At 32.8% G+C, this 21,974-nt stretch overlaps 1 protein-coding gene across 2 annotated transcripts in view; it reads left to right on the top strand.

The window, feature by feature from the left end:
- The window catches only part of LOC106462097 (hemicentin-1-like), a 358,751-nt gene that overhangs the window by 29,093 nt on the left and 307,684 nt on the right, over window positions 1–21,974 (top strand). The window contains exon 1 of one of the 2 annotated variants that reach the window (XM_022389431.1): window positions 17,822–18,043. The exons of the other annotated variant lie outside the window; for it this stretch is intronic. Within the exon in view, the coding sequence (XP_022245139.1) occupies window positions 17,932–18,043 (112 nt within the window). The 5' untranslated portion in view covers window positions 17,822–17,931. Of the gene's footprint in view, window positions 1–17,821; window positions 18,044–21,974 lie in introns of those variants that run through there. 2 annotated transcript variants of the gene reach the window in all.

Here is a 21,974-nt window from a genome sequence, read left to right as displayed (position 1 = left end):
TAGCCTAAGCGATCAATAACATAACCGTGGCTGTTTCGTGAATTACACTTACAACAGCAGTGCCTTCATTTTATGATTAATTTACTTTCGATATTGTGCCTGTATATTTGTTTATCTTTCAGCTGGATTAAAGGAGATGATAACATATAACACTAAAACTGTGTTTAATGAAACGTCAGACAATCAGTCTTTTTTTTTTTAGCTTGAAGAACACATGAGAGTATCTTCTTTTTTTTCAGGCCCACGACATTGTTTGATAGATCACCATGCGAGTGAAGTGGATGTAGAGTTCATGTCACATTCGTACAGTTGAACATCTTCAACATTTTCACATGTACACTTGAAATTGAACTGATAAATACTCTGTAGTTCTGTTGTATAAATATAAAATATGTGTACTACTTTCTAGAGAAACGGGGGCTTTTAAAGCATTATATGAAGATTCCATTGAAAATCGGTTTTAGATGGTTAAACAAATTACACTAACACTACTAAAGCAACCATTGTGCGATAAATATAGTACATCGTGACAATTACATCATTTACACCTGGAAGTAAAAATAAAGACAGAAACAAGAAGCATGTTGAACGTGTTCAACTGATGTTCACTAAATGCTTATCTATTTTCATAATGAAACAGGGTCTGCAGGAAAGTGGTGCGATTCAGTAAAATAGCCATGATAAAACTTTATGGATAGTGTAATTACTTTGGAAATTGTTAAACGGTTTCAAATTATTACACTAAGCCAATGAAAAAAATATATATTATCCTCAATAACACAACATAATAAAAAGGTCTAGATTAAGCAGGTAAAATTTAATAAAAAGCTTAGTTCGTTTAATCTTGAATTTTCGAGACAAAAGTGTTACCCCCCCAAAAAAATTACAACGAATGTAGTTGGTGTTAATGTGTCGGATGGCCAACCGTGAGAGATTATAAACCTGCTTATTATTGAGGCTCAAGGATTCGCGCTTCAATATTTAATGGTTTTAATCTCGAAATTTAATAAACTAGAGATAAAAAATATCCTGGGTCATAGCTACCCATCAAAATTATTTTTTTTTATAAACCTTGTCTATACAAGGATTACCTATAGCAAAACTGACCTGACGTGATAATTTAAAATTCGACTTCAGTGGATGAAAATTATAATTATATATATATATATTTGTGTGTGTGTGTATGTATGTATGTATGAGTGTGTGAGTGTATATTGTAACAAGTTAGATATACAGAAATGTGGAGCCGAGCATGACCTAATGGTTAACATGCTGGACTCTGGATTCGAGGATCGTTGGCTTGCGCCTTGTTACCTCAACAAGAACAACAACATAAAAGCGCTCTCAGTATTATAGAATCGTGGGTGCATTATAAAAGTGACGGTCAGATCCCACTATTACATTACGGTAACCCACGAGTTGGCAGTGGTTGGTGTTCCCTCTATTTTATAGCTCCAAAATTAGGAAAGGCTTGCGCATATAGTCCTCGGGTAGCTTTTTGCGAAATACAAAAAAAAAAAAATAGAAGCACAATACTTCTTACTTCGTGGGTTTGATGTTTCTATTGGACTGTGCTTTAAAAGATTCTTGATTTGCGCTCAGTTGTCACAAAAACGCGCTCCACATTTAGGACTTAATTTGCACTATAAGAGTGAAAGTTAAATCCCATTCCTCAATCAGGAATGGCCCTCGTGTAGTCTTGCGGGAAATGTTGAAACATGTAAATAAAAATAAATTTCTTGTATCAAACCTGTTAAAAAGCGCTTTCTGAGGATGAAATAGGTATCGAAGTTCATTCTTGATTATTAAAATAATTCAGTCATTATGAATACAATAAGCTAGAGGAAATATATTTATAATGATGGATATGAATTAGAAAATTTAAGTAATTTTATGTAATATACTTTGTTCTATATTAATACATTTGATATGTTCCGGACGTTTTGATGGCAAATATTTAGGGCTTAGCGCAGTCCAGTGGTTAAAGTGTCAAACTCAACACCTGAGGTTCACGCCAGTCACCACCACAAACAACAACAACAAAAAACGCGTTCCGCATATTGGAGTCGTAGGTAAATTACAAGAGTGACAGTCAAATCGCCCCCAGTGGCACAATGATATGTCTGCTGACTTGTACCTCTAGAAACCGGTTTTCGATACCCGTGGTTGGCAGAGCACAAATAGCCCTTTGTGCTTAGTAACAAACAACGACAGTTAAATCCCACCATTCAGTCCGACTAGAGTAGCCAAAGAGTTGGTGGTGGTGGAAATTACTCGCTTGGATGTTTTCTAAACATGTCTCTCGTGCTTCCTCCTTCATAAATAAAACTCCGAGAATTTAGTCACTTTGTTCAATTAGTCACATATGATGTAAAAAATCTGTTCACTCAAGTCCTGTCCTTGAAGCAATGAATGTTACCAAAACGATTCAAATCCTCGTTTTCGTCTAAACATCAATTGTTTCTTCTTGCCGCTGAATCTTCCACTTTCCAATTTGAAGGTGTGAATTACTCCCAAATTGATGACCTAAGTATGGGAATACTGTAGCTCCAGTACTTACCAATATATTTATGATAAGAATTGAAGATACTGCCATCTCAAATTAACTTTATAAACCAATTTTTTGGTTTTCATATGTTGATGACATCTTCTCAGCTCTCGATAACTTTAACGTTTTTCAGGAGTTTTTTTTCATCTATACCAGATACACCCAAACATAAAATTCACGATGGAAAAAGAAGTTGACGACAAATTATCATTTCTAAATGTTCTTGTTAAAAGACAAACACAGGCTTCTAAACCTCCATATTTCGTAAGAACACTTACACTGGATTTTACGTTCCTTGGTATTCCCTGCATGACCACTACCAAAAGCCAGGTATATTAAAAGGAGTTATCCGTACAAATAAAATCATAAGTTCCAACATCGATTGTTTCAAACTTATTTCATGCTATAAAAAAATCTGTTCAGAAACACTCGGAGAGTATAAATTTGACACTCAAGTACAATTTACGTTTTTACCTGGAAAGAAGCTAGGTCAACTGATATCCAAAAAGTATATGGATAATGATACTTCAGGAAATGTGTGTACAACTGAATGTACTGATTTCAAAAGCTGTTATACTGGTGAGACTAACAAACAACTTTCTACTCTTATGTAGGAACGTTTAAAATCTCCATCTCATGTTTTTGAACATATGTCTACGAAAAACTATTCTTTTAATTCTTCCCAGGTAAAAATCCTCATAAGAGAATACAACATTAATAGACGAAAAATAAAATAAGCCCTATTATTTAAAAAAGTAACCATATTCTTAACAAATACAAAGGTATTCATTTACATCTATTTGTATTCCCTTCTATCTTGTACATAGAACGTATTTCAAGACTTAGGCTTATACTTAAAATTGACAATTCATAAATAAGTCATTTTATTGTTTACACTTGGTCAGTCGTATGCTTGTATATTACTATTATTATAGACTGTTGTTGTTTCTTAATAAAATTCCGTTAGCCCCAGTTCTTGTACGCCTCCTGATGATGCCAGGTAAACCTGGTGAAACGTTGTGAATAAAATAAATAAAAGTTTTACTATGTACAACCAATAAAAACCGGTGTATATTTTTAAAAACATAGTTCTTTCTAATATTTAGTTGTAAAATATTGTTCTAAGTATCCTCTAGTACTCACTACAATTCATCCAATAAGTTTGGTTGATGTTTGATTTTCTCGTTTTTTTTATAAGGCCATAAACCTAGATAATATTTATATTGGAACTTTATGCACGTCATGCATATTCTGTTTGCGAGTGCTTCATTGAACGTTTTATTTCTGCCCAGGTATTGTCCACCGCATTTGTTGCATGCTCAGTATCACTGTCTTTCTAGAAGATGTACCACTGCCCAACTAGCTTTGTTCCTGAAGGAATGACGTTATAAATAAAAATCTGATTGTACCTGTCAGCAGTCAAAGTGCCATCAATTTTGTGTACGTCTCGAACACCATTAGCTAAGATGCAACTCACAATTATATTCGTCACTCATCACGATTCATGTAGACGTTGTACGCTGAAAATGATATTTTCTTTTCTGCTATCAAATAAACTATTGTTGATTATTTCCATACAGTTTGAATAGGATTTAAGAGTAACAAGATCCCTCCTTCAGCTTTGTTCAGCTTTTTGTATGAAGTATGATGCTTATTTCATTCTTTTTGCTTGTTTATTTCTCCTAAGCGCAAGTTTTCAGCAGCTACGCATCCAGTGAGTCACTTTGTACTAAAGTGCATCTGTATCTCATCATTCTGTAGGTAACACTCACACCTTGTACTTATCAGCACTTGTCACTGGCAAGATATCTACGGGATTTTCGTGTCAATCACGTCCGGCAGGATTTCTATTGGATTGTCGTGTAAAGCACGTAGAGAGCAAATTCTGAGTTACGTAACATCACTTGTGAAGAGTTTGGGCTTTCTACCTCGATTACTTCTATTGCTAAATGTATCCTCTTCGGAGTTTCCATACAATTCCTACTAAAACATGAACTTTCGCTTCAATCTGTCGCATGAAGTATTTTTCACCAGCAAAAACTTTCACTTCTACAGGTTTATCATGTGACTTATCTGTTCTGCTAGCCAGGAATGCACTCAGTACACTACTGCTGTGAATAATATAACTTCTTGTACTTTAATTCGTTGTATTGTTTGGATGACATCCAGTCACAGTCTAATCATACAGTAGAGTGGAGACAACCTCAAAATATTTACATTTTATAACCATTATATTCACACTACCCACAATTATTTTCAATCATGCATAGCTTAACAAAAACGAAGCAGTATGTAGTGGATATTTTTTGTAACAAATGGATTCATTATTAATACCAACCAAGGCCCTTTAAAATATAACAATATACAAGTTTAACTAATAATTGGCCCGGTATGGCAAGGTGGTTAGAGCACTGTACTCTAAATCTGAGGGTCGCGGGTTTGAATCCCTGTCCCATCAAACATGCTCGCCCTTTCATCTGTGAGGTCGATATAATGTGACGATTATTTCGTTGGTAAAAGAGTTGTCCTAGAGTCGGCGGTGGGTGGCGATGACTAGCTGCCTTCCCACTGACTTACACTGCTAAATTAGTGATGGTTAGCGCAGATAGCCCTCGTGTAGCTTTGCGCGAAATTCAAACCACCAATAACTAATTATTTTATAGCTATGAAACGGATAGCTTGTTTTCGGATATTTGCATATACCTACTCAAGGACTATCTGCGCTTATCATCTCTAATTTTGACCTGATAGACAACAGTACCCCCCTACCCCAGAGGCAAAGCGGTATGTCTGCTGATTTACAACACTAGAAACCTGTTTTCAATGTCGGTGGTGGGCAAAGCACATATAGCCCATTATGTAGCTTCGTTCTTAAACTACAAATAAATAAACAATAGTACTATTGCTAGTTCTTGGATAATTCTTATCTGATTTGACCGTAACTCTTATAACGCACCCACGGGTCCAAAGTACTGTGTACTATTTTTATTTATTTATTTGTGGTTATGTGACGCAAGCGATGATTCCACAGATCCATAGCTCTGATTGTATCTAATAAATAACGTTCTAAGCTATTTTGTAACACGTTAATCGCTATTATAACTTCCACGTTTTCAGTATAAAAAGAGCAGACAATATTTTTATTGGACATCCCTTTGAAAAGTTATTTTTTACTATTTTTAATGTTTTCTTTACTCATTATTGCTGTTTGTGCAACAAGATCACCATTTGTAAACAAAACATTATCCGGTTATTTGCTCAAACTAAGCTATCGATAAAATTTTTCTCCAAGAAAATGTAATTTTGGATGCAAATCGACAGTACTTGGTGCTTAACGCTTTAAGATTTATTGAGTAACTATATTAATTCTGAAATATGCATTTTGGTTTTGATAATAGCTAGAATTAAAATAATAAAAAGAAAAAAGACAACATTTGAGTATAACTAAATCTGAAGAAAAATACGAAAAAAATTATTTTATGTTTTGTTACGCTATTATTACAGTCCAATATATATATTAATAAATCACCTGTCATTTGTTTTCCAAGCTGTTCTTTTCTCTCCATTAACAGAAACATTACCCTTAGAAAAATGTGTAATATGTCAAAACACTAAAAACGGAAAAATATCCACTTTAAGTGACACACACTTGCTGTTCCATTCTCTGGGTTAATATGATTTTCCCACTGCCTGAGCTATTAATTATTGTTCTTAAACAGGCTGTTTGACCTAAATATATTTCTCTTACCGGTGTTCGAAAATTGCTTTATTTTTACTTCTGAATATAATGCTGTTAGATGTTAATATTTAGTAGTGAAAATATGTTTTAATTAACAGTTGTTCTGCAAAAGTAGTTGGATAACGTACAATAAATCAGTTTATTTCACCTTCAGGACATTACAATTTCGAACACTAAATTTAAAAAGATGAAAGAGCCGGGGAAGTCTCATACGAAGTTGTTTTTAGTGTATAGAAACCTCACCCCCACCCAACACACATACATAAATGTCTGTCTTACTTACCTTATATAATAAGTAGACCATAAATTTAAAAGAATATTCTCTAGTCGTTTTCTTGTGATCCTATACTTTATTATTTACAAGAAAAAAAAAGAGTCACAATCACATTCTCGTTACGTTAGTAGCTGATCTCCTGTTAGCCTAAGAATGGAAACAATAAAATATTCTATCAACCAAAACCAGGTTTATTGCTGTTTTGATGTTTTTTCAGGAAGAGTAATCGGTGATTCGTCAGTCACGTCGATCAAAATCCCGTATTTTAGCGTTTTAAGTAATATAGCTTACCTCTGAACCACCATGAAACGCGTTTTAAGTAACATAGCTTACCTCTGAACCACCATAAAACGCGTTTTAAGTAATATAGCTTACTTCTGAACCACCATAAAACGCGTCTTAAGTAACATAGCTTACTTCTGAACCATCATAAAACGCGTTTTAAGTAATATAGCTTACCTCTGAACCACCATAAAACGCGTCTTAAGTAATATAGCTTACTTCTGAACCATCATAAAACGCGTTTTAAGTAATATAGCTTACCTCTGAACCACCATAAAACGCGTTTTAAGTAATATAGCTTACCTCTGATCCACCATAAAACGCGTTTTAAGTAATATAGCTTACCTCTGAAACACCATGAGACACAATGTTTGTCCTTTCTATCATTAAAAATCTTATTGTTACGTTAAAGTTAATTTCTGGTGTTATGTTTACAAATCTTCTTCTCGGAGTACTCGAAGCTAGACTAATGAAGGAATGGTACAACATACTTACGCAATCCTCAATTATTTCTCAACTCAGGCAGTTGAAAAGTAAATGCAGCCTTAGTAGTAGAAGATGCGAAATTATATAAAAGTAAAACTGATTCCTTATTAAGATTTTAAAATGTTAGTTCTAGAAATAAATTAAGATGAAATATAAACGTAATGTTGCTTACAAGTAAAGCCTGATTGTGTTCTCATTCAAAACTACAACAAAGAACTCTGTTCGTATTTCGTACTCCCGTTCACTATTTTTATGTGGTCCGCTTACATATATATATTTAGCTCCATAGTTTCATGATAAAGCTGTAATTTGATCTTTTTTATTTTATAAATTCTTTAGTTTCTTCTTAACTTTGGGCCTCGCTGTTCTTTAAAGAAATGAAGTTACCTATGGCGATGTACTACCAAATCCTAGCCCTTTGACCGTAGTGAGCATGCGTGTGACGTAAACAAGATTAAACTTATGTATTTTAAAATAATAACGTAGTCCTCCAACAATTCTAATTCTTTCTGGGTAAATTAGTCAAGTCGATAGAATGCTAATTTTCGTCCTGTTGTCTTTAAAGTTACAAGAATAGGAATAGAATTTGGAAGGGGCTAGAGAATGCACAAAGAGGTAGAATAGGAATTGGGACATCGTCATCACTGGTTACAAAACTCATTTGTCATCACTTTGATTTCCCCACTGGTTGATGATTTACCTCTTAGTCATTTGGTGCATTATCCATGATAACTGTGGATTTCTATCAACATTTTGACATATTTTAATGTTTAACTTATGAATGTAAATTTCTCAACTATGTAGTTAAATCAATGTGTTCCAGTTTATGTAATTATAACATGTATTAGTATTCAGGGTAATACTAAACAAGACAAACATGCTTATATACCTGTAATGAAGCATATTACTTCACCCGATGGGCTCATCTAGTTCCAAGGCAATGCATTTAACACTATAAATATTCACTAAATGCTGGTCAAGACAATTCTTAAACTTTCAAGAAGTTTCACTTACAATTAATTTCACAAATTATTCTTATTCACCGCAAATCTAATATAATTAATTCATTGTGATACTTATTACCTTATTTTAAAACCTGGTTGGAATTGACAATTTCAGTATGCATTGCGTCATTTAAAAGACTAAATGAAACTAATTGGAGTTCAAAATGTATTACGACTCTCGATAGGTTGGTTGGAATTGACTCATCGAAACATGTATTTTATAATCATTTGGAAAACTGTTAAAATTAATTTACTTCTATACGGCTATAAAGCCATTCATAAACAAACTGATTGGATTTCATCAATAACTTGTTTTAATATATAATGGCTTGGCTATCATAAATTGCAATACAGTTTTGTGGTATAAGGGCACACACACAAACACACACGCATTATACAGAGTTGAGTGCGTTATATTCAAATTATTTGATTATGCAAATAAGCAAGTCAAGCACAAGCACAACCGATGTAAAGTGACTATGAAATAGTATGTATCAAAATTACATTTTAACATGTTTGGGGTTTCATAGGTAGTGTAATACCGCTGAAACGTGATTGCTCTTTTGAGAAGGATATGTAACAAAACTTTACAGCGCAAAATATTCATACACTCAGTTCATAAAGATGTGTTCACTTCTGAGATTTAGAATTTCCAAGCTGAGGAAATCGCTTGTATTTAATAGCATTGGGAGACAAAGGATTATGGAACAACTTGGTACATCAGGACTATCTAGAAAGAGACTTGCAACAAGTCGTGTCCTAGCTGTTGTAAGCAAAGTGCAGCCTTTTATAATAACTGAGAATTCACAAACACAAAGGTCAGTGGCAAACGCTTTCCACGTGTTCTGCAATACAATGCAATCTTCACCTGGAAACGAGGTCAACATGGTATGGGTTCAGCAAAATAAGGTTTGCAGTCATACCTCCCGTTTAACTGTCATGTACCTCAGGTAGCTAAAGAATGAAATGGTTATTTATCCTATGCCATACTAAGACATACCGGTCAATTTACCGGATGGAGGGCCTATGGATTTCAGCATGATCGTGCTGTTGAAAGGAGCACCGGGTAGCTGTCATTCTCATAGACTGGAAAGCATGCAGTGAGGTGTAGTATGTTTTAGACATAAAAGCCTTCGACGATATGCTGCAGGGATATTGTCAAGATGCACGGTCTCTAATGACGTGTTGAGGCTGGAAAAGTGTTTTAATATAACTAACTCAATCTTTTGTATATAATATATATGATTGCCATAAAATAATTGGTTAAGAGTCTCAGTGATTTAACAGTCCCCTTGAGGAGTATTAATGAAAGCGTTTCCCACATATGAATAGTAGCTAAGCGATGCTTAATCGAATATGAAGCTAGTACGAAAAGATGGTGTGTCACATCTTAAAGTAAAGAACATCTCGGCGGGTAATTTCCCTTGCGGTTCGTTTGGTAAACACTAGTTTCTGTAACTTAAAGTAATGGAGGTTTATGTTAATACTCTTAATTCATACACACACACAAAAAATATTAAAATTATTAATCCAAAAAACAAAAATTGTGTTTTGAATGTGGGTAAACCTGTGATGGAAATAATCAGAAACACAAATAAATGGTATTGAAATAATAATACTTATATTTAATCACTGCACTTTTTGTATGATCTCATATAATTGTTATACATGTCTAAGTTTATGTAATATGTGCTGCAACGTTGGCTGGCTGTCAACTGTTAGATAATTAATTTTAAAAAAATTACATTTAGTATCACAGAAAATTTAATGTCGATTACTACGCGTTGTTGAGCTTAATAATGTATGTTGTTTTCCTTCCGTGAAACTTATATTGGATATTACTTGTTGTAATTAGTCTTTTAAGTTTCTTTATCATTACTTTATTTTCCTCACAAACCGCTATTTGAAATAATATGTTCTTTATTTTCTTCCGTATTCGTTTTTCCTTCTTTTTCCCCCACAAAATCACATAAACGTCAACACACATGTGTACAATCTCAATTTTTCAGAGATAAAAATGTTTGCAAATGCATTGGTTTTCGGAACTGTTTATAGTCGATATTTGGTGATTGTCATATAAAATACCACATATTCTTGATAAATTCACTCCAATAATCTTATTGAAAAGATACGAACCAGATTATTTTTATCCTGACATTAAAAACAAATTGGAATACAACTTTAACTAAAGTCTATTGCTCAGTTGTTTGCAACATATTTTCTGCTTCCATTGTCACTCAAGCAACAAATACAATATCATAACGTTTATTCTTATTATGACCAGACGTGGCCTTGTTTAGTGCGCCGAATTGTGAATCCAAAGATTCATGTATCACGTCCCAGTTTCGCAAAAATGCGATCCGCCCTTTGGAGCCATGGGTTCATTATACTAGTGACGTCAAAATCTCATTATTCGATTTAAAGTTGGCGATATTAGCTAGTTACCTTCTCTATAGTTTACAAGTTTCAACTTAAAGTTATCTAGCGCACATGGCCTATGTGTAACTTTGCGTAAATATCCAAAACAAACAAAACATCTACCTAAATTACATAGGGGACCACCTTCTTTGATCAGTGGGATTAATTGCAACATCGATAGTATTTTTTGTTTACAATTTTGTACGACTCATATATTATTAGGGGCTTTTTAACCAACAAAATCATAGACTAACAATAGAGTTTCTACTTAAATAGTTTAGAAAATGTATTTAATTAAATGCTGGTAGGATCTATATCAATAATTCTAGGTTAATAACAGTATTATTGTTTGTTAATTTCTGGTTTTCACACAACGGTTAATTCCACTAGTTGTTCCTAATTCTGAACTGACAGAACAGACTAAAGGGAAAACAACTAGTCAACTGCACCAAGCGGTAACTCTTGGGCCTAACTCTTAAGTTACTCTAATCTAATAGTAGGGTTTGACTGTCATTCTTATAACATATACTCGGCCCCAAAGTGCAGAGCACGATTGTGTGACAACGGGCCGTGAACCCATTTATCCTCGGACACCTAGTTCGGCAGGTTAATCATTAGGTCACACTCTGTCATTTTGTATATAAAATTATTTCATTAAGGTATTTTTATGAACCTTTTACAGAGAAACAGGCAAAGGCATAAGATTACTCAATGTGGATCCAATATGTTGACACCACCGATAGTGAACATTATATAAACAAATCATAATTTGAAGGTTAAAAGGGGAAGAGGCAGAAGAGAGAGATGAGAGTTTACTTTTATTCACATCTCCTCCTATCTGTATCACCTAAAAAGCTTAATGTAACATAAAACTTAAATTATCATCCAATTAAAATCATTTCAACGAAAAGAAAATGTTAAGTCAGGGTTACCAAAATATAAATTGACTTGCTTTACTCAAGATGGGCAAATGAACAAAACTCCCACTTTATGGCCCTCTACGAGTGGTCCATATTGATATAAGTACTTCACTTTACTCCAGAATGGAAGATTAGAAGAGATTGAAAAACCTAGCTCCATTTTATGGTGCTCAAAATATCATTTTTTGTAATACAACATTTCATACAGCTGCCTTTATGAATTTAATTTGCCTATTAACCTTTTTACTCACAAGATTCTTACGTATTCGCAACTTAAATTATCTTTAAGATAGATCGATTTCAGATAAGTAGATTATAAGTAACCTGAAATGTATCATTCCTCGTACAAGCACTTAACACTATTAGTTCGGCCCTTTTACTTCTTACGACTGTTTTATTGAGTCTGTTCAAATTCATAGTTTTTCTCACGTGTTCGAAATGATAACTATAAAAAAAACACGTGTTTACTCGACGCGCGTAAGAAGTATAAGCAGCTAGAGCTTATTGTATCACGCGACAATAAGAACGCGGTTAACACAAGAGCGTTTCTCGTGATTCGCAATATTTGAAAATATAACATTTCCTATTATTTCCAAACCATGTAAACACCTAAACACAAACTGACACGCTTTCAATAGATGAATGTGAATGAAATGTCTGGTATTGATAGATTGTACTGCGGAAGATTCCAAATTTTTCAAATTAAGAACAGTTCCAAGATTCTCGAATTGATGTATAATGCGAAATCTCTCATTATTTGAAGACTTTTTGTTAGCGTGTGAAAAGCTAGCCCATTTCAGCAAGTAGTTTAATGTGACGAAAGTCAAGTTTAAAACTTAAATAATTATCACTTTCACCTAGATTTAGTGGATAAAGAAACACCTTTGTGAGAACAAGATCTTCCCAGGAACTTGAAATTGTTAGAGTTTAATCTCTTTCTTCCTAATGTTGGTCATCAGAATGTTAAAGGTTCGAACTGCGATATTCCGCTGGGTGAAGCTGTGAGGGCGTTATAAATTTGGTAGTCTATTAATTAAAGGTAGCCATATAGGCGGCGAGTACTTCTGACTGCTTGACTCCCTTCTGTTCAGGAGTTTTAAACTTGATCTGCCAAGGAATCACTGACCTGGGTGTTAAGTTGAAATGCCAAATTTCTTTCTGGAGTGTGTTACTTTTTTCACGAAGCAAAAGTGAATAATACTGATAATAATTGTAACTTTCTGTTTTTACATTATAATCACACTTATTGGGAAAAAAAGTTATTACTTACTGGTTGGTTTTCTAGTCGCATCTGAAGAACGCCCTTTAGCCACAAGGGACGATGACTTTACATTGGTTTTATGTATATTCGATTCGATTTTTGCACAAAAAAACACCAGTTTTATATACGTAGCTCATATTTGTAAATAAACTTCATAAGGTCGTTATTCATCTAGAACAGTAATTATTAATGCGTGTTTTGTTTCGTTTTATTTTGTTGTTGCTGTTTTTGGAACAGATTGCACTATTTCCAATTACATGTTACTACGACCTATATCTAACCAAAAGCACTTCATTTGAATGAACAATTGCAAAAGATTAGGAAAACAGCCAGTATAGCTTCAAGACTTGTAGTCCAATCACTGATGTAAGTACATTTGAGCACACATTTAGTTCATTTTACTACAACCTGAAGAAGTTACCAAACTACTTTAATGTTTCTACCTAACTTATGCCCGCAACATCTTCCCGTAGCCTTGGAAATCTTTTGTTTCCCATTGTTAGTAGTGTCAGTTTCCATTACGTGCTGAAACACGGATCTGACTATATATCACACTAGAGACATTCATTCTAACTTAATTCGAAAAATATGTTTTCGTTTGTGCAAAACGTTTTTGAATCATAAGACACACAAATATCATGAAATTCCACTTCATCTGTATTGCGTATTCACATACTTGAGTATCTTACAGATATTTAGTGATTTATTTTTTTACCGGTAACTTTCTTTATCTGCGTCAATTTTCGACTTTTGGTGGATAATTCGAATGTTGTTAGAGTAAAGAACAATTGATCTGAATTTTGTCTTTATAACTTTGGAGACAGGATTGGACCTAGTGGTGATCATGCCGGATTTTGAATCCTAGAATTCATGGTTGGCGTTTTTTTACCACAAGAACGCGCTTCGCATTTTGGGACATGAACGTGTTATAAGAGTAATGGTTAAATCCCACAAATCGGTGAGACAAGAGCTGCCCAAATGTTGGTGGTGAGTGCTGTTCACTATCTGCCTTCCCTGACCAATTAGTTGAAAATTAGGGACGACTAGTGTCGCGTCTCCTTCATTTTCAAACTCAGTTAAAGTCAGAGTGTAAGCTTTAAAAATTATTCTCATAATTAAATGCCCTCTGACTGGAATGAAAATGAATAGTATGGTAGATTGCCGTAAATAAGTAGAGGTCACTGTAATATCAATTTTAATAATTTAGTAGCTATACATTACTTTAGATTGTCAGCAATTTTATCCAGGACTAATTCATTACAAGATAGTTACCTTTCAAAAAAGGTAAGACATTAAATAATTTATAGTATATACTTTGAAGTTTCATCTAAGTGTCTAAATCTGATTCAGTCTTGCCGACATCAACCACTGCTTTATTTTGTAGTTTATAAATTACTTAACTTTTCTGGCGCTTTCAAAAAATCATTCAGAGGTAGTTGATTTGATTCTAAAAAAATCTGCTTCCTGTAAGGTTGTGATGGTGCTTGTGGCTTGTCTTCTGCCTTTTTTATGTTCGTTATACATGGATCATGTAGTTAGATACTTCACTAGCAGTGACAGTTATTCTTGGTGCTGGAATCGCCTTTCCAATAGTCTCATTAATCCATCTACCTAATATTATAGTTCTCCGATGATAAGTTTTTTCAGTTACGGAAGTTGCTAGAAGAAGTAAAGTAAATTTATAAAAACAGAATTTATGATTGATTTAAAATGTAATAAGAATGTTAAATTATGTAGCCCATTGTTAGTATCAAAAGTCTGTCGTACCCTATCTTATTTTGTAATGGGTGATATATTTCTAAAATACATAACAAAAACGTAGACATTTATTCTTTACCAGTGCCGTAAATAACACGATCGTTTTCCTTTTTCATGCACTTGGCCAGTATTGTTAAGCACTTTATAAACATTGTTGTTCTCATTGATTTCCTATTAGTAAAACGATTTTATAATTTTACGTATTCGTAAAATCAAGTTTCTATTATTATATTCAAATAATAATAGGGTTTTTTCAGCTTTTCGTACTATTCTTTTTAATTATTACTACTAATCCGTTCCAGCATTTTTCGAATTCGATAATAACACGTTTCTTTGACTTCACCAAGTCGTGTTTTAATGAATGGAAAACCGCCAAACCATCTATTTGAATAACTTTATTTTGCAGAAATGATTTTTAATTTTCCGTGCCTACCAGTGGTAAAGCGGTATGTCTGCGGAGTTACAACGCTAGAAACCGGTTTTCTATACCCGTGGTGGGCTGAACACAGATAGCCCATCGTGTAGCTTTGTGCTTAATTATCAACAAACCAATTCGATGCATCGTGATATGCAACTAAACCTGTGGTATAGAAACAGTCGGATTATCTCTTACTTACTTCCTTGAAATCAAATCAGACAGCCTGCGTTCAGAAGTATTTTTTGTGTGTGTTTATATATTTATGTGCTTTCACGAAGAAGTTTTGCTGAATAATGTGAAACCAAATTAAAAATCTTTATTTGGTTCATATTTTTAATGTTATATTCATATATACAACCCTAATCCAATATTCACACATTTTTACAAACAATTCCACTTACATTATTATACCTTAACATACGCATTGTTTCACACAACACATTTAATCTAACTTTCATTCACTTCATGACTTTTGCACTACATGGTGTCCGAAAAGTATGGAACCGTAGGCACTTCAAGAAATTCTACAAAATGTGTTTCACATGCTGTCATTGTAATTCAAAACAAGTTTGGATTACCTTCTCATTTTTTGACAGCACTATAATCAGTCACGTATCTGAATTTAAGGAAAGCTGCAAATCACCTATAGTTACAGACACACCCTGTATGTACTGTTTCCCTCGTTACTTCGTAATCCAACACTCAGTAATGTTATTTCGTAAGGGGCATAACAACCAACACTGCTTTCTTGGGTTCAAATGGAGGAAAAAAATAAACAACAACGTGTATTTCTTTTTAAGAATCGTCCAATAAAACAGCGGTGTCCATCTTATATTGAACAATTTTTATATTCTTACTTTCGAATATGTTTTATTCCAGTGTTTATAAGCTACATTTCGTACTTAAGCAAGTAGAGCAATTCAACAACAACAACAAAAAATCACAGCCGAAATTTCTTTTGTAACAGGTTTTGTTAACAGCTCTCAAGGTGGGTACAAATTATTTCTCTTTTTTTCTTCTATTTTTAAGTTAAATCAAAATAGTAAAAACATACGAACTGGGAACTTGATTGAAAACTTTTCTGATACTTTAACGTCACGTAATAATTTATAAAATCACGACCAGACTCTATAAGAAACCTAAGAAGTAATTCTCGATGACTATTACAATGTTTTATGGACAATTGACTCATTGTTTGAAGCAGCTGCTTCTGATATCTTAGGCGAGCTAAACATTTACCATTATAACGTTGCAGTTACACTATCATGATAAAACTCGTTGTCCATGACTACCTGCAGTAGAATCAGATTTATTAACTATTAACAACTGTGAAGAAAATTAGCAATCAAAACAAAATAAATTCTATTTCTCTCCGTCTATCACTGCCCTTGAAAATATTCGTATCTGAATAATAATTGTATACGACAAAAAAGGTTGTATAATCTTTTTTTAACTTCTAATTTGAACTAAAACACACATATATCTGTATTAGGTTTCTACCATTGCACACTTTCGGTTTCGTAATGCTTAGTTTGCCTACTAAAAGCAGCAATTTCTCCTAAAGATATCTACAGCAGTGTTATTGGATCTGCTCTTAGAGAACCTCATTTTCATTGAAACTAATATCTGCAGCAGTGTTATTGGACCTGTTCTCACAACTGTAGATATACTTAGTTTCAATGAAAATGAGGTTCTGTAGGAGCAAGTCCAATAACACTGCTGTAGATATCTTTAGTTTCAATAAAGATGAGGTTATGAGGTTCTGTAGAGCAAGTCCAATAACACTGCTGCTGTAGATATACTTAGTTTCAATGAAGATGCGGTTCTGTAGGAGAAAGTCCAATAATACTGCTGTGGATATACTTAGTTTCAACAAAGATGAGGTTTTGTAAGAACAGGTCCAATAACACTGCTGTAGATATCTTTAGTTTCGATAAAGATGAGGTTCTGTAAGAGCAGGTCCAATAACACTGCTGTAGATATCTTTAGTTTCAATATAGATGAGGTTCTGTAGGAGCAAGTCCAATAACACTGCTGTAGATATCTTTAGTTTCAATGAAGCGTTATTGAACCTGCTCTTACAGAACCTCATCTTCATTGCCAGTTATTAGAAGAAAGAGAAAGAAAATACATTATCGAAAACTTTGTGAGACTGATAACAAACTGAAGAACAAAATGTCACGGATAATTTAAAAAATCTGATTAAACTATTATTATTTTTGCTAGTTATAATACTTATGCATTAGTACGTTTCTGTTTTCATAACGACGTTTTTCTTTTAAAACAAAAACTTTGAACTTCTTATATTAATTTCTAATAGCTTGTAGTAGTACCTTACTAAAAGACATTTTACACGTTTGCTGTGTGGAATAATTTATATTCTGTTATTATTTGTTGTTAAGCAAATAATATATATACATATACATATTACATTTTTTACCAATGAAAAGCGATGTTCATTCACTGTTAGGCTTTCATAGAACTAATGAAAAATTGCTTTAAAAAAGATGACGTTTCACATGCTTGTTATCACATTAAAACTTTCGACCTATAGTACGATCATCTTAGCGCCCCCTTCGGGATATTCAAGATAAAAACAGCATCATCGACCGTGCGGCAGCTTTCAAGAAAGGGTCTTGAGAGAAGTCGATCATTTTGACATGACGCAGCTATGTGGCTTGTACTTCCTTCCAAAAAACCACCGTATCTTACAGTAATAACGTTAGATTTTTGTAAGTAATGTACCACCAGTCTTAGAAACAATCTAAATAATGATTATTTCTAATCTTATTTTTCACGTCAACTAATAGCTTTTTCACGACGATGAAGATTAACAGCCTCTATTTGATTAATTTATTATCGTTTATACACGTCTTATCTTCGACGATTATTGCCAATGTCCTACCTGGACCTGCAAACAAAGAGAAACCATTCGGTAAGTCAAGTATCCAGGCATGAGTCGCATTTTAAAACCTTATTCCTTTTTAATTATCCAGTTTTTAGTACAAAAAGTCGGTAATGTTCAGGCTTTTAGAGAACAGCTTTCTGGCTCAAATCGTGATGTCGAGTCTACAACATCGCCCATTACAAGAACAGATGTCTCAGTTCCCTATAGGAAGATCCAGGTATAGACTGACGCGACTACCACTGGAGCAATATATGAGGCACTAAATACGATAACGTCATAGTGAATTTCTGTAGATATCCAGTTAATCTTAGCAAACTATAATCTAAAATTAGTGTTTGCAAAAGTAATCGTTATTGTCTAAAATAGAAACAACAGCTTCTGTTTACTTTCTTCGGTGTTTAATAACTTTCTTCTACACTGAAAATACGTTAATACGTAGTTAGGTTTGTTACGATGAAACGAACAGCATTTTATATATAATGAATATAGAATAGAGAGATTAGTCGCCCGTAAAACGAAAATTGAAAGAGTTTTCAGAAATTCTAAACACAAAAGTTTCAAAATTAAAATGTAACAACATATTGTCTAACTATATTCAAGAAACTACGACATCACTGTAAAGACAGTTCTCGAAGTTTCCAGTCTTAATGATACATGTTCTTCAACTTTTTAAATTTACTTTTCTTTGTTTGCTGGCTTGGAACCAAGTTAAAAAAGAGCTTCTATTTAAGACGGTTACTTTCTTCTCTATAAAAGAAGAGTTACTTGAAGGAACATAAATACGAATTTTAAGCCTTGGAAAGAATTATCTTCGAAATTGGGCATCATTCCGGTTTTTATGCTTTTTTTCTCTCTTTCCATTTAGAAAATAAAAATTTGAAATGAAGAAAATCGTAAGTAAAATTCTCCATGGACTTATTCCAATAAGTTTAGCTCAGATGAATATATGAAACCAAACTTGAGAGTGTTGAATAATCGACATGCTCATTTAAAGTAATAAAAAGTCAAGTGTTTTGTTTATATACATATACTTTCTCTGTAAACAACATTTAAATAGTGGTAATATAGAGCACTTCAACCTTTCTTTTCAAAGTAATAAAAAGCCAAGTGTTTTGTTTATATACATATACTTTCTCTGTAAACAATATTTAAATAGTGGTAATATAGAGCACTTCAACCTTTCTTTTCAAAGTAATAAAAAGCCAAGTGTTTTGTTTATATACATATACTTTCTCTGTAAACAATATTTAAATAAGTGGTAATATAGAGCACTTCAACCTTTCTTTTTATTTTCTGTATTTGTTTGTGTTGTTTTTAGAAAATGCATGCATACTCATATACGTATAAAGCAATTTGTTCCATAAAAAATGAATATAAAAAGCGTTTTACATAAAAATATACAATCTACAGTGTGTGAAGATGCGTAACTGCAGAATAAGACCCACAGACTTAACCTTTATTCGCTACTCCCATGTGTGAAAAGATGTTGCACAAAATTAAGCATTAAGATCACATATGAGTTTTTAAGTTCTGAACTTCTCACACTTAAAACTATTATTTACGGACTGCGTACAGTAAAACAGGTTACTACATTAGACTACATGATATGGTAAGTATAACATACCTCCTCAAATTGGCATTTCAACCCCATAATGGTCACAGATCTATATGAAAGGAATAATAAAACTTAAAATGACTTGGTTTAAAAATAGTACATTTATAAAAAAAGAAAGGTGGGTTACCTCTCCAAAAACCAAATTGTAGAAATAAAAATATAATCCACCTTCAACAATAGATCAATAGTGCAATTGGAAAAAAGGACAAAATAATAAATATAAAAAAATTTTCTTGTTTACTTACATACTTTCACATTAAATTTTTACAGGTTTTTGCCCTGTTATATAACTTATCTCTTTTTTATATCAAATCTTCATATGACAGGTCTTATTTAGTGTATCTTAGCTGTTTGTGTACATTTAAAATGTTTGATCAGCTATAATTTCTACTTGTTCTTGACATTATATTAGAATTAATTAAAACTAAGATCCCACTCAAAGTGAGATTCACACCCTAATTATCAGGGGAAGGTATTAACACAGATGAAGCGTCTTAGACCACTTTACTATTCCCTCATTTCCGATTTTTCACGTGACCCTGGATATTTACGTTTTAAGCTAGTGGCTGTGGAGAGCAATTCGCTATCAAAATTGTCAAATAAATATTCATAAAAGACATTAATACGTGGGCTGTAGTTGTCAAATCCTAGTTAAGATTAATATCTATCTGCGGAATTATATTTCGTTCCTGTCATCCTTCGCTTACTTTAATTCTGCCACTTTAACAAGGAGAAGAAAAAACAATACTTTTACCAGATTTTTTACTGTTCATTTCTCTTAATCTAAAACAGATACGAAGTTGCTGTTTCTAATGTGATGCAATAGGGTCTAAAATCTAAAGTATAAAAACAGTGGCATTCTAGCATTTGGAACAGCAGTACCTATGCCTCAGATATAGCCCAAAGCTTGATTCTGTACATATATAAAGCCATGGTAGTGTTACTCTAACTTGGTTGGAGTCACTCTAGATACGACGGTGTCATATGTAGATTGAGGGTTTGAATACCTATATCTACCCATAATTAATTATTAAGATCTAGTTTAATGTAATATGTGAGACTTGCCAACAAGCGTTAAATCGGAGTTTCACCTCCATTGCGTGGGTCTACTTTCGCAGATATCTCTCTTACTCAAGATCAATTTATGTTCTTTCTACATTGTTTTATTTGTCTATTGTTTATGTGAGTATATTTTTTGTTTTTGTCGATTGTGTTTAATTTTTTAAAAAGATTACTCTCGCTTTTCTTATAGTGCCAAAATTATCATAACTCCTGTGTTATTATTATATATAATAATATAATAAGCTTTCTTGCATACTCCTTGACCCGAATCAAGATTCGAAAAATATAACTGTGGATAGTTTGAATGGGCCAAAGTACATAAAGAAAATATTTACCGTTGATTCATAAAGTTTTGAAAGGTAGAAATAAATTAAATTAAATTAATTTTATTCATTTTTGTACGTCTTTGTATGATGTGATTTATCAACAGAAATTGTTTTTAAATTATTTATAAAATTTATGGCTTGATAGTAAACTATTAAAATATTATATAAAACTTTCTTGAATATGTTAATTTTTTAATATACCCATATTGTAGAAGTGAAAAATATTGATTAAAAATAGAAGGCTTTTTAGAAGTCATACTTATTATTGAATTTAAAGATAAAGTTTTGCTTTCTTTAATTTATCAAAATACTAAGGAAGACGTTTTCTTCCCTATTTGATTCTTGAAGCTGTCTGTTAGATAAAAGCATAATCTACCAAATGGATCACTTCTTTATGTGCGTAATGGTTTTCTTCAGAACTTGAAACCGAGTGATGGAGATAATAATGTTTTCTATTACTCTTGTTACACTCATATTGTTACTATTAGCCTATAACTAGTAAAAATCAAAAGTTAATATAAATTTTAAGAAAGCTTCAAAATTTAAGATAAAAAATTATTAAAAAGATATCTTAAACTTGTTGGAAATAAATGTTGATAATTATGTTCTTAGTGTTAATAACATTTTTCAAAGGAAACAATAACAATTTACAATTAAAAATTTTACACAATGAATCCAGATCTGTCAGTTTATCTACTTATCAACTGGATATTCTTTTGAATGTTAAAAACATGCACAGATGTCAATTAACTTTATTATTCGTCCGACAGATAAATCTTTATTGTTAAGATAAGAAATAGTCCAAATTAATGAAATTAACAATTACTAAAAACGCTATTTTATCAAAAGTCTACTAAAACCTGAAGCTAGCTTAAATAAATTAAAGTTTATAATGTTATTGGTTTTCCCAAACTACCCTCTCCGAATGTCGTTCCTAAGCTGCAAAAAAAAATAA

This window comes from Limulus polyphemus, unplaced genomic scaffold, assembly GCF_000517525.1.
Source record: "Limulus polyphemus unplaced genomic scaffold, Limulus_polyphemus-2.1.2 Scaffold43, whole genome shotgun sequence".
Taxonomy (NCBI): domain Eukaryota; kingdom Metazoa; phylum Arthropoda; class Merostomata; order Xiphosura; family Limulidae; genus Limulus; species Limulus polyphemus.
The sequence above is the reverse complement of the archived record's forward strand: the minus strand, read 5'-3'. Positions and strand labels throughout refer to the sequence as shown.